The 13,315-nt window shown below is 35.6% G+C and overlaps 1 protein-coding gene across 3 annotated transcripts in view; it reads left to right on the forward strand.

The window, feature by feature from the left end:
• zmym2 (zinc finger, MYM-type 2) overlaps positions 1-13,315 on the forward strand; it is a 51,403-nt gene that overhangs the window by 20,470 nt on the left and 17,618 nt on the right. For 2 of the 3 annotated variants that reach the window (XM_041258804.1, XM_041258803.1), the window contains exons 3-12: positions 2,647-2,932; positions 3,227-3,389; positions 4,500-4,712; positions 4,970-5,126; positions 5,721-5,836; positions 8,069-8,188; positions 8,396-8,546; positions 8,966-9,138; positions 11,335-11,500; positions 12,789-12,820. In XM_041258804.1, coding sequence (XP_041114738.1) covers positions 2,647-2,932; positions 3,227-3,389; positions 4,500-4,712; positions 4,970-5,126; positions 5,721-5,836; positions 8,069-8,188; positions 8,396-8,546; positions 8,966-9,138; positions 11,335-11,500; positions 12,789-12,820 — 1,577 coding nt within the window. The remainder of the gene's footprint in view (positions 1-2,646; positions 2,933-3,226; positions 3,390-4,499; positions 4,713-4,969; positions 5,127-5,720; positions 5,837-8,068; positions 8,189-8,395; positions 8,547-8,965; positions 9,139-11,334; positions 11,501-12,788; positions 12,821-13,315) is intronic. The other variant, XM_041258805.1, reaches the window with a different exon arrangement.

Raw genomic sequence — 13,315 nt, forward strand, 5'->3', positions numbered from 1 at the left:
TGTCTTTATGAAACCAACGGTGTGTAGTGTAGTGACTACATCTTTTACACAGTAAATTTCCTTAGGATTGTATAACTCGAAAAATTAGTTTTGATCTCATTTCTTCGTAGTCAAAAAATAGAAGTGTGAAAAGAAATAAACAAAACAATAATATGAAATTAATTTAGCTTATTTACTTCGGGAAAGCTCTGCCTTTAGCGCAGTACCTTAGTTCTTAGCTTTTCAGCATAGAAGAATGCAGTGCTTTGCCATTGTTGCCGTCTTATTTGCTTTCTTATTCTTTACGTGTTTACAGCTGGCATTGTGGTATTTAATGGTATTGACTCGGACGTGATCACACGAATTACAGCAAAACTAACAATACTATCCCACCATCCTCATATAGATAATAGGATTTCTTTAACTCTGTCTTACTGAAACATTGCTTTTTTTTTTCTTTGTTGGTGCAGCAGCCATGTTGAGTTTCAGCAGAGACATGGAGTTAAGTCACATGATGAATAAACTCGCAAAAAAAAATAAATAATGGTATGTCTTCTTCAATTACTATACACTTTAAATGTGTATTTTCGACTAATGTTCTGATTATATTTTTACCAGTTTCAAAAAGCTTGAGGTGATTTCTGAAATGATCCCTTTTTTTAAAAAGGGAAATAAAACAAAAACCGCCAAAGTGTGAGTATTGTGATTTTTTTATTTGTTTACTGAAGTATTTATACTTCTAAGTAATGTAGGAAGATTGTGCTTCACTGATTTTTAGTATCCAATTATATGACGAGTTCATGAACAGCACTCCTATAGAGGCAGAATCGCCAGACACCTGCTCACCCACCCTGCACCATTAGTAGATTCACTGGTGCCTGAGCGAGTTCTGCATGAATGTGAAGTGCATTTTTACAGAGGGAAATCAGGGATCAAGCTGCAAGACACACAAGTATGCTTATGTTAATGCTTTGTAAGAATGCTCTTAAAATAATAGGTTTACCTCGACAGTCTTATTTATGATAATGAAAGTTAATAAATTGAATGCAAAGGATGTTGCCAGTTACTGCAAAAAATTGCATTTTAAATTTGACAGGGAAAGCATGTCTTGAAGTGCTACTGAGTTCTTTTTTTTTTTTTTTTATTCATCCCAGTACATGCTTGACCACGAAGTGTTTTAAATTACACAACGCAATTTTTTCTAATCTGCTAATACCGCAGCGACTGGTGTTTTTTCTTTTTTCTTGTTTTTTTTTTTTTTGTAACTTTACTAGATTGCTGCATTTAAATGTCAGGTTCCTGCATTAAGAAAGCAGTATCACTTATTTGCTAATTTACAAAAAACATAAATAATGCCTTAAGTTTAAAAGATTATTCTGCCTTGTCAGAGGTGATTGGAGTGGGATGTAAAACACTCTTAAATATGTTTGTGTTTTGGTGTTTGTGCTTTACTTTGTGTGAGATTATGTGTGTATTTATTTTTTTATTTATGTATGTATTTATTTTTATATATTATTGTCGCAGAGGCCAACGGCGGGATTTCCTCTGCTGGAGCCGCTGCTTGCTTTCTCTTGCTTGCCACTGTCACTGCTGCTGCTGTGAATGGGGGTGTTTCCGTCCATGTTAATCCCAGCACTACTCTGTATGTTGTGCAGTAGTTTAAAATACATACTACATGTTCTACTCCGGGGGGGTGGGCTTTGTGGTGCTGTACAGCATGAGTTAATATGAATGTAGTCAGCGTGACACATGAGCAGTACTTACGGAGCTGTTAAACTGTACATTAAATTAGAGGATTTTTTTTTTGACCACTGTCCTTCAATCTGGCTAATTCAAACACTTATTTAACTTTTTGCCTTCAGTGTATTGCATATCTTGAGTTTATATACAGGGTTGTAGCGGGACTTTTGTTCGCCATTCCTCCACTTAAGTATTTCTACACTTCTGTTAAAATGTATGTCCAACAGTCCAACACAGCAAAGTACCAGTACCTTTCTCTTTAGTAGTCGTGTCTCCATGTGAAAGGAATAAGTGCTCGTCTCATCCGTTTTATATTTAAGGCGTCAATATTTTACACGACACACAAAAAAATAAAAAGCAAACTGAATAGGATATTATTTTTATTACCGAAAAACAACCCACATATCCCCCGCCGCCGCCTTTTTTTTTTTTTTTTTTTTTTTTTTACAACACAACAATATGATATTGAACAATTGTTATTTTTATCACAACTGATGGTATTCTGTCCTCAAATTGTTTGTATGTAGTGCTAATCAAAACTTAAACACAGGTGTAATTTATTGAAAGAAAACGGAAGCCTTATTTAGGGCTGCAGAGTGTTCGCGCACAATGTGCGGTGAAGGATTTGGTTGGGAGCCGAAGATTTTCCCCCCCCTCTGAATTTGAGTGGTCTGAAATGTATCTCAGAGTGCCCCTATAGGTCCATAAACATGTTAAAAATGTGGATACAAAATGTGGGTACTGCCTGATATACACATTATTAGGTCATGGTTAAGGGATGGTTAAGTACATCATAACTCTACAGCCTGTTCACTTTTTTTTTTTTTTATATTTATTTAAGGAGAAAGATAATGAAATGTGAACTATAAGAAACAAAGTTTTACAATCATGCCTGCTTTTGAAAAAGGTTTGTGTTTTTCTTTACAGATTCATGGATATCCCAGTCAGCCTCTTTCCCACGAAATCAAAAACAGCCAGGTGATGATTCCATGTCTCCAGCGGCTTCATTGCCCAAATCAGTCTTCCAAACACCTGCATCCCAACAACCAGCTAAACCTGTGAAAGTTACCTGTGCTAACTGTAAAAAGCCGTTAAGGAAAGGGCAAACAGCCTATCAGAGGAAAGGGTCTGCCCATCTGTTCTGTTCTACTACCTGCCTGTCAGCATTTTCCCACAAGCCTGCCCCCAAGAAAAACTGCACCATGTGCAAAAAGTAAGATTTATTTTATAGATTTGCTATTTTTATTTCAACAGTCTAAGTTAAAGGTATATCAATATATAATATACAGCTAAAAAGTGAATGGAAACCAAATCTGAGCGCTGCCACCCACAAATGGAGGTCTTGAGATGACTCTTCTGGGTGTTATTTCATTTCATTTTTAGAAATAGTTATTTTCATTAAGTATTAAGACACATGAGCAGTTTCATAACTGTGGTAGGGATTGATAGCAGGGGTGTCTGGTTTTTTGACTCCATTTCCTGCTTTTAATATGTTTTTCCTTTTTAGGGATATTACAAGCATGAAAGGAACGATTGTTGCTCAAGTAGATTCAAGTGAGTCTTTTCAGGAGTTCTGCAGTCCCACTTGCTTGTCATCATATGAAAATAAGCAGAATCCTGCCAAACCCTCTGTCAAGACAAGATGCACCGTCTGTGGAAAGTTAACTGAGGTATAATATTTAGCCCATAAACCAATGCACTAACAAAGATGCTTTCATTTTGGAGAGGCAATACTACCAAGGACAGAGGGGTTACCAGAGTTTTCTGGTATTACTGATATTCTATTTTCTGGTATTCCTGATATTCTATTTTCTGGTATTCCTGATATTCTATTTTCTGGTATTCCTGATATTCTGTTTTCTGGTATTCCTGATATTCTATGCCATACATTTTTTTTTTTTTTATTTAATATCAATTACGTATAATAAAAGTTTTTCCCATTTACTTGTGGTATGTCTGTCTTCTGGTATGAAAAGTTTTAAGTTACAGTCCAATTTTTAGCCAAATGTATTGAAAGTTTTCAGGCCATTAAAACATAAGACCTATGAAATAAAACCATACAAATTTAAAACGATTCCTATTTTTCACAAAACAGCACAATACAGCATGGATTGCTGGAATTATGCTATGTCTAATATTTGTCATTTTTAAGGGCAATGCACCAAAGTATTATGATGACTAATCTTTGGAGGAAAAATGTGCAAAAGAAGCAAAGTATCAGCTTTTTTCAGGTACAAAAAAACTAATAAAACAGCAAGAAGGTTTTCCCTTTTAATTTTGGGGAAATGTATTTATATCTTCTCACTATCGGACACGCTATTGCTGTTGTAGTCAAATGATCTTGATGTTTGCTCGCTTTCCAGAAAATTCACATGAGTGCAACAATACGTTTTTTAAGCTTTGTCTCTGATTACATTCATGCCAATTCATATTCACTCTTACTTTTGTGGCCATTATGTATTATGTGTTTTCCAGTCTCTGCCCTGGATACAAGATCAAAATAAAAACCAAAAATACTTTAAGCCACAATGCAGGTGTTTTTTTTTTTTTTTAAGGATAGTAGAAGTTTTATGTGATTGTAACTAGGTACATTTAGAACCAAACGTGTAAATCTTGAATATCACCTCATTTATTTATAAAAATATGCGTACATTGTTATTATAGAAAGTCTGCATGGGTGGAGCATCACAACAAAATAAAGGATTTTACAAATCTCACAGCTAGCATATTTAGTTATTTTTTGTTTTTGTTACTTGATTGTTTTATCTTTCCTTTTTAAGATTCGCCATGAAGTTAGCTTCAAAAATGTCACACATAAGATCTGCAGCGATCACTGCTTTAACAGATACCGGATGGCAAACGGCCTTATTATGAATTGCTGTGAGCAATGTGGGGAGCATCTGCAGACAAAATCAGCAGCTAACCATTTCCTTATAATTGATGGACAGCGGAAAAGATTTTGTTGCCAAAACTGTGTCAAGGATTATAAACAGGTAAGAACATTGTTTGGACTGCTAATTGTAGTGTCAAATTCTACATCAGATCATGTGGGTGATTGTGAAGTTCCTTAAAGATCCTCAGGCAGTACAATCAAGTGGATACTGTAGGTGCCTAGAGGTTGCACTAAACTCACTATGACCTTGTTCAAGTCTGCTGAGCCTCAGTCCCAATGGAGAAAGCTATAAATTCAATTTTCATTGGAAATTGTTTTTATTAATTTAAAATGTATTTCTTTATGCACAATTTTTAGGCACATGGCAAAATAACATGCTGCACTGGATGCAGAACTCCATGTAGATTTTTTGACATTACTCATTGCATAGGACCCAATGGCAACATGGAGCCATACTGTTCAACAGCATGCATGAACTCGCACAAGTCAAAGAACTCCAGACCTGCAGGTATTGGTAAGTCAAATGCAATAATTTCTTTCAATGAATACATTGTGTGTTTTAACCAGTACTGCTATGTGGGGTTTTTTTGGGTGCATTTCAGTCCTGCATCACACAGGTTTCATTTTTATATAAGGCGCTCTTAATGAAATTAATATATTGTATCCAACCACCTGTTAAAGGCTGTGAATACAAACATTCCAAGGTTCTGTCTGGTAAGATAAAATACTGGCCTAGTTACACTCCTGCTACCCTTTTTTGTGACAGTCTGGCTGGTAATTCAATTTGTAAGTGCAATTGTGAACACGAATTGTAAATAACTGTTCAACACAAATTAATTCTAGGGGTTCTGTGAATTACATTTTGTAAAAGCTGCTCTTGATTGTCTTTTTCAATGTGACAGAGGTAATTAAAGATTTGTTTTTTTAAACTAAACAATTGGTATAAGTAAATCTGTGATTTTATATGTAAAATAACCTTTGTTAAAAAAAAATAAAATAAATAAACAAGCAAAGGCTGCTTTTGTGATTTAATATTAATTGGGTGTACCAACAAATCTTATATTCCAGATAGTAGTGTCCTCAGCAGCTTACAGTGTCTTTGTCTTAGGTACAGCACCGACTTGCCATTTTTGTAAAAGAAGTGCATTACCTCAATTTCAAGCCACAATGCCCGATGGGAAGCTGTATAACTTCTGCAGCTCTGACTGTGTGGCTAAATTTCAGGTAATCCTGTTTTATTTAAATGTGTTGGGATGCTTGAGTCTAAAGTGTTTGCTTGTCAAATTACATTAAATTGTATGACAGCATCAGAAAGTTTCAAATCTATAAATATTCCACATGAGATATCGTGCGTTGATGTGGGATACATACAGAGCTAGATATAGATAGACTAATAGTGAGCTTCAGTGACTTACAGGAAAATAATTCAATCTTGGGGTTTCTGCAACATCATAAACTAAGAGACCGTCAGGATCGAAACATTTTGTTTGAAAGTGGTCAAGTATAATCTTAGAATGTCATTTTTCCGTCACTACTGTGCGATTATGCCTTTTTCTTCAAATGGCACAGGATGCAAATATAACCTTCATCTGTGTGTGTGTGTGTGTGTATATGTATGTGTGTGTGTGTATATATATATATATATATATATATATATATAGTGCCTATAGAAAGTCTACACCCCCTTGAACTTTTTGTTGTGTCAGTGCCTCAGAGTTTCATGCATTTAAATGAAATTTAAATTTAAATTTTTTTTCACTTGTCTACACACCAACTCCACACGTTTTAAGGGAAAAAAAATTTGAGAAAAAAAATATATATTAAAAATACAAAACAGAAAGATCATAATTGGATAAGTCTCCACCCCCCTGAGTAAATACTTGATGGAAGCACCTTCGGCAGCAATTACAGCTGTGAGTCTGTTGGGATAGGTTTCTACCAAATTTGCACACTTAGATTTGGCAATATTTGACCATTCTTCTTTACAAATCATTCAAACTCTGTCAAGTTCCTTGGGGAGCGTTGATGGACATCAATCTTCAAGTCATGCCACAAATTTTCGATTGGATTTAGGTCGGGGCTCTGACTGGGCCACTCAAGGACATTTACTTTTTTGTTCCTTAGCTACTCCAGTGTAGCTTTGGTTGCGTGCATTGGGTTGTTGTCATGCTGAAAGGTGAACTTCCATTCCAGTGTCAGCTTTCTTGCAGAGGGCAGCAGGTTTTCCTCAAGGACTTCTCTGTACTTTGCTCATTCATTTTCTCTTCTATCCTGACAAGTGCCTCTGTCCCTGCCAATGAGAAACATCCCCATAACATCCCCACCACCGTGCTTCACAGTAGGGATGGTGTTCTTTGCGTTGCATCTAGGCCAAAAAGTTCAGTTTGTTTTGTCGGACCACAAAACTTTTAGCATGGCTACAAAATATCCTGAGTGTTTTTTTGCATACTTCAAACGGGATTCAAGGTGGGCTTTCTTGAGTAATGGCTTCCTTCTTGCCTCCCTACCATACAGGCCAGATTTGTGGAGTGCTTGGGATATTGTTGTCACATGCACACTTTGACCAGTCTTGGCCATAAAAGCATGTAGCTCTTGCAAAGTTGCCATTGGCCTCTTGGTAGCCTCTGTGATCAGTCTCCTTCTTGCTCGGTCATCCAGTTTGGAGGGACAGCCTGATGTAGGCAGGGTCTTGGTGGTTCCATACACCTTCCACTTCTTAGTAATTGTCTTGACCATGCTCCAAGGGATAGTCAAGGCCTTCTGATATTTTTTTATACCCATCCCCTGATCTGTGCCTTTCAAAAACTTTGTCCTGGAGTTCTTTTGAAAGCGCCTTGGTGCTCATGGTTGAGTCTTTGCTTTGAAATGCACCACCCAACAGAGGGAACCTACAGGAACTGTTGAATTTATCCTGAAATCATGTGGATCACTACAATTTAACACAGGTGGAGGCCACTTAACTTGGTGTGTGATTTTGAAGGTGATTGGTTATCCTTGAGCTAAATTAGGATTGCTATTACAAGGGGGGTGGACACCTATCCAACCAAGCTATTTCAGTTGTTTTTATTTTTAATTAATTTTCTACACTTCTAGAAGATTTTTTTCACTTGGAAGTTGTGGGGTAGGATGTGTAGATACATGAAAAAAAATATATATTTTGTGTGTGTTTGTTGCATCAGAATTCTAAAGCACCATTTAAGGTTTTCTTTTTGTGACTAAAAAGGCAGTAGCAAAACATTTCAAATGAGGATGTGAGCTTGTTGTATTATTATTATTATTATTATTATTATTATTTATTTCTTAGCGGACGTCCTTATCTGGGGTGACTTACAATTGACAGTTCCCCCCCTTTGTTTGATAATCCTTTTCCCATTGTGTGTTTTTTTTTTTTTTTTTTTTAAATGCAATTTCTTTTTCCATTTAAACCCACATTTAAATTCTGATTTTATTTGATAGGCAATTGGTGTCCAGTCTTCAACAAATGGACAGACTACACCTCCCCAGCATGATATCCATTTAAAATGTAATTATTGTAAAGGATTATTCAGTGTTAAACCGGAAACACTGGAATGGGAGGTAAGTTACAAAAGTGTTAAAATAAATTGGTTAAGATCAGAAATTAAGAGCAGAAATTTATAAAGTAATAAATCCTGTCCTTGTGTGTGTTTGCCTTTGGAGACCTTTCATACCATGGTTTTTTAGGTCAAAGAGTGGCCCAAGTCATGTTAATGGGTCTAATCTGAATAGTAGTGGTCATTTGAAATTGTCTTGTCACTCTTTTAGGATAAAGTGTACCAGTTTTGCAGTAAGACCTGTTGTGAAGACTACAAAAAGCTGCACTGTATTGTTACATACTGTGAATACTGTCAAGAAGAGAAGACTCTTCATGAAACCGTGAAATTCTCAGGAGTTAAGAAACCTTTCTGTAGTGAGGGTAAGTCAGGAAAGACCCTATGCATTGCTTTTTGCCTCAGGTGCTAGCTCTGTATTTTGACTATTTGAATTTTATTTAAAAAATAGTTTGTTTGAACTAAAAATACAGTAAAGTTGTACTGAATGCATATCTATATCTGTCTATCTGTCAACTCTTAAATGTGTATATACAGTAAGACTATGCCTATTTGTCTGTATGTAGTATATTATTTGTATCTGATGCTATACTTTTAAAATGTACTTTGTTTGACCGCTAGATGGAGTGCTGTTATCAATGTATGATTTACACTGCCTGTCCTATCTTTAAAATAGAATTGCTGTTCATGAAATCTGCCAGCCCTTTGCTGTACTTTTAACTTCAATAGTTCAACTTCCACATTTTTTTGGACCACCTTATTAATGGGTTCAATAATTTTGCAGGGTGCAAGCTGCTGTTTAAGCAGGAATTTGCAAGACGTTTAGGCCTGAAATGTGTAAGTTGCAACTACTGCTCCCAGATGTGTAAGAGGGCTGCAACAAAAGAAATTGGGGGTGTTATAAGAGACTTTTGCAGTGAAGCCTGCTCCAAGAAGTTTACAGATTGGTATAATAAGGTTAGTATGTTTTTGTAATGTGTTTACTGCAGCAGTGATCTGCAACTTTAGTTTTCTTCGTGACTAAAACTTCCAGAAAACTTGCCAAATACAACAGATTTGTGTCGACCTGCCGTTTCAATAATTGTATCATATTTTCTTTAAAAAAAAAAAAAAAAAAAAACTTTGCAAACCTGCCGTTGTGTATTTCCGTAATTGGTCACTGTGCCTTTAAAATTGATTACAGAGTTAGTGATTTCACTCATTGCAGATCACAAAAGAGCGAGCGCAAGCAACTGCACTTGCTTTATGAAACGCATGCAGCATCCTCGCAACCTCAGCGCACGCACAGTGCAATTACAGAACTTTTGTGAACTTTTGTGCAAGTGTGAACATGGCTTTTTCCATCCAAGCCCCACTCAATTTCTTAAATGCTTTGTATATTTCTTGTGAATATTTCTTGCAATTTGAATGTGTGTCTTACAGTTTGATGTTGCCAATTTCTACAACAGTTAATGTGTAGAGCAGTGGTTTTCATTCTGTGGTACGTGTACCAGTACTGGTACATGACAGGCTTGCAACTGGAATACACTGGCAGTTGTTCTTTATGACAATATGATTCCTCAACCACAATACTCCCTCAGTCGTACCATCGTAATGAATCAATCTCTTTGCACCACTGAATCACTGAGAAATTAGGATGCAGGACTGCAGACTGCGATTAAAATGGTTGCAAATGCGACAACAAAAAAGTTTGTGAAAATACACTTACGTTTTATTTGTTGCACATGTGCCATTAACAAAATGCCCTGGAAACTTAAAATAAAGAAAATAATTAATGAAGGACTGTAATGCAGCAAAAACTCAACAATTAAATAAAAAGGGGAAGTGAAAAGGTTACTGTACAAAGCTGAAAGATTTTATCTTTGTGAACGCCAATAAACCAACATTATCTTTCGCTAGGCCTAAATAAAGTTTTGAGTTGATACTAACAGATTTCTTTAATCTTGAATCCCAGATATAATAGATTTAGTTACATTGTGTACCGTCAGGAGTTCAAGGATGATTTAATTGTGCAGCAGATTCCACAATTAGATGATGAGCTGATAATATCTCTTCAGCCAAAGAAACAGGAACGGTCATTTTTAAGAGTACTGTTACCAAAATGAAAAACAGTAATGTAGTGTGTAAGAGTACTAAAGCAGGGTCAACTGTTGCAGTGAAAACAAAGTTTATTTCTCAAACTGTCCATTTTAAGAAATGTGAAAGCAAAAGGCACATAAATACTTGGCACTGTATTTAGGAATCGTACTGCTGAGAAAAAAAAAAAAATGAAGGGAATCAAAACTGAAATGTACTGCAGATAACTTGATTGCAGTAAAAAAAAACAAAAAAAACATGACATTCACAAAATTTAGCTCTTGCATTGTGCAAATGAAAATATATTAAAAAAACATGACCATGTTCTTACTGTAGTATATTTAATAGTGTAAATATAGCAACACAAACTCACTAGTTTAAACTTGTTTTTACTGAAAAATAAACTAACATGTAATCATAAGCGCTGTCTGTGTTACATGGTGTCAGGACTTACTAACGTTGCACATGTGAGCTGCAGCATGCTCTTTCCCGTATTACAACTGTATCACCAATGCCATACACACTTGCAAAATATTTAAAATATAAACATGCTGAGTCATGAGCAGCTGATGACTGCAATTCATTTAGCAGAATGAGTCAACAAACAAGTGAGTACAGACGCAACAAACCTGGTTGTAATGGGGTAGGTCTCGGTTTAAACAGCCATTTAAGATTGCACATAGTTATTGATACACCTGGTGGTCCCTGCTGGAAACACTGGTACTTGAGTTGAAAAGGTTAAAAAACACTGGTGCAGAGCATGTGTTTTTGGTAATGGTGCAGCAATACTGTGATTTAAGATGTAAAACTAAATATTGCCTTCTAAAAAAAATGTGGGAATGTACAGTATTACAGGTTTCTGTTTGGCACTGCTGGACATATTTTCAGCTTAGACCAATGTACTTTGTGAAAATCTGATGAATATCAGACATGCTCTGCAGAGTTACAGAAGGAAGACTAATAAGTTATGTAACAGGAAGAGGGATGTTCTAATGGTTAACTCTAATGCTGATTTAATTAATGTATTGATAATAAATGTATTGAGTTGTTCATTTATGCTGCTGGTCTTGCTTTCAGGCTGCTCGGTGTGACTGTTGCAAAGTCCAGGGGCACCTTACAGAGTCGGTGCAGTGGCGGGCAGAAATGAAACGCTTCTGTGATCAGCAGTGCTTGTTGCGCTTTTACTGTCAACAGAATGTACCCAACATGTCCACCCAGAGAGGCCCTGAAAATATGTGCTTTGGTATGCTTTCAGTACTTTTGATTTTTGTCCTAATTTTCAGAAAGATAGCTAGGTAGTATACAGTACTTTTTTATTTCCACAAATGTTTAACGTAGTTTATGGTGTTGTAAAATGTACACAGTAACATTTAGGAAGTGGATTGAGGCCCACCTTGTGCCATTAAATTTCCCGAGGCAGGGGCATTTAACATAACGAGAAGGGCCTTATCAGACAGTCCTATTGCTATTAGAAAATGGATATGTTAAAAAGCAATAATATTTAAAGTTTTTTTGTTTTTGTCAAGATTTTATGCAGCACTAGTTTTTGTTGCTGCTGAATACAAATATTTTCCTTATTGTTCCATGAATAATGTGATTTGCTTAGAATTCCATCTGATCTGCAGCCTTCAGACTTCAATATCCCAGCAGTGAACTATGTTGCGTCATGGGTATTTCCAATAACCTAAATAACAACACCTCAATACTAAAGAAAAAATCTTCTACTTATATGGAGTTGTTCTTCAGTTGAGGTACCTTGTACACAAAAGTGAACATGGTTTGTGAACTGTTTGTAAAACATTTAAAGAAATAAAAGTACCAGTAACTTTTTACTTTATTCTGATTTTTGAGTGCACGTTCATGTATTTGTGTAAGTTTCAATATTTATGCTACTGTTAGGTCTAAAATTTACTAGTGAAATAAAACAAATAAAATAACTTCAGTAATTCAAAATATCGAGTAGTCTATGTGTTAATGCTTTTCATGCTGTTTGTTCAGTAACTTGTTCATAAAGTTTATTCTAAACCTCCTTACTAGCATTGTTAGAGAAGAGTGCACCGTGCCTATGTTGTTATGTTATGATATGCGGAAATAAAGTTGCTCAAAGTAATCAGACTGCATCCATTTGTTTTGTGTTCTTCAACTCGTCATTCAAAACAGAGACTAGTTGCTGTGCTTACTGTATTGCTGTAGACAGCAAACACTGTTCTCTGTTTTTATTTTATTTATTTTTTTAAACTATTTGCTATACTAAATTTAAATAAACGTATAGGACAGCGAGAAAGTTGACTTGGTGTACATTGACAGACAACATTCGGAGAATGTGTACAAGAACAGTGACTTCCTTTCATTAAGGAAAAAAGGTAAAATAAATGAATACAGTATTTATGGGCGGATTGATTTGGAACAGTGATTAAACTTAATTTGTAAGATAATGTTCAAGGTCCTTTACCAGAGATTAATGCACTCATATTGACCAATCGGCTAAAAGGAAATCTCTGATCTATTTTCTAATTTGATTTATTTTGCAGGTCAAGGAAATCAAACAGGATCAAAGACTACAGTAAGTATTTTTGAGTTCATGTTGACAATAATTTATCAGGCTTTACAGAGTCAAGACTAACAAATGGTGATCAGCTGAATTGCTATAACTTTAAAGTGGAATGTAGTTTTTAGACTGGGACGTTCTGCACTCCTTGAAGGATGGTTTCTTTATTTCTTTATTTATTGCAGGAGCACCAAGTAGCAGAGTGACTGACTCATATTTGATGTCTTTAACTAATAAAGAGAGTTATGAGAACAAAGGAAAACAATTCTCATATTTACGATTGAGTAAAAGTTATGCCTCTCACAGTATGCTAAAGAAACAAATGTAAATTCTGTACTTTATTTAGTAATATGATTTTATTTATTATCCCCTACTGGGAATGAAATTCCCTACAAAGCGCATATAGTGCAGGTGATCTTAGGTCTGTGCATATGTCACACTTGGTGCTCCAGATCCAGGTTTTCGGTCATTCAGTAATTTACTCTCCAATTTAGACTGAATTAGAAATGT

The sequence above is a fragment of the Polyodon spathula genome, chromosome 9 (assembly GCF_017654505.1).
Source record: "Polyodon spathula isolate WHYD16114869_AA chromosome 9, ASM1765450v1, whole genome shotgun sequence".
Lineage (NCBI taxonomy): Eukaryota > Metazoa > Chordata > Actinopteri > Acipenseriformes > Polyodontidae > Polyodon > Polyodon spathula.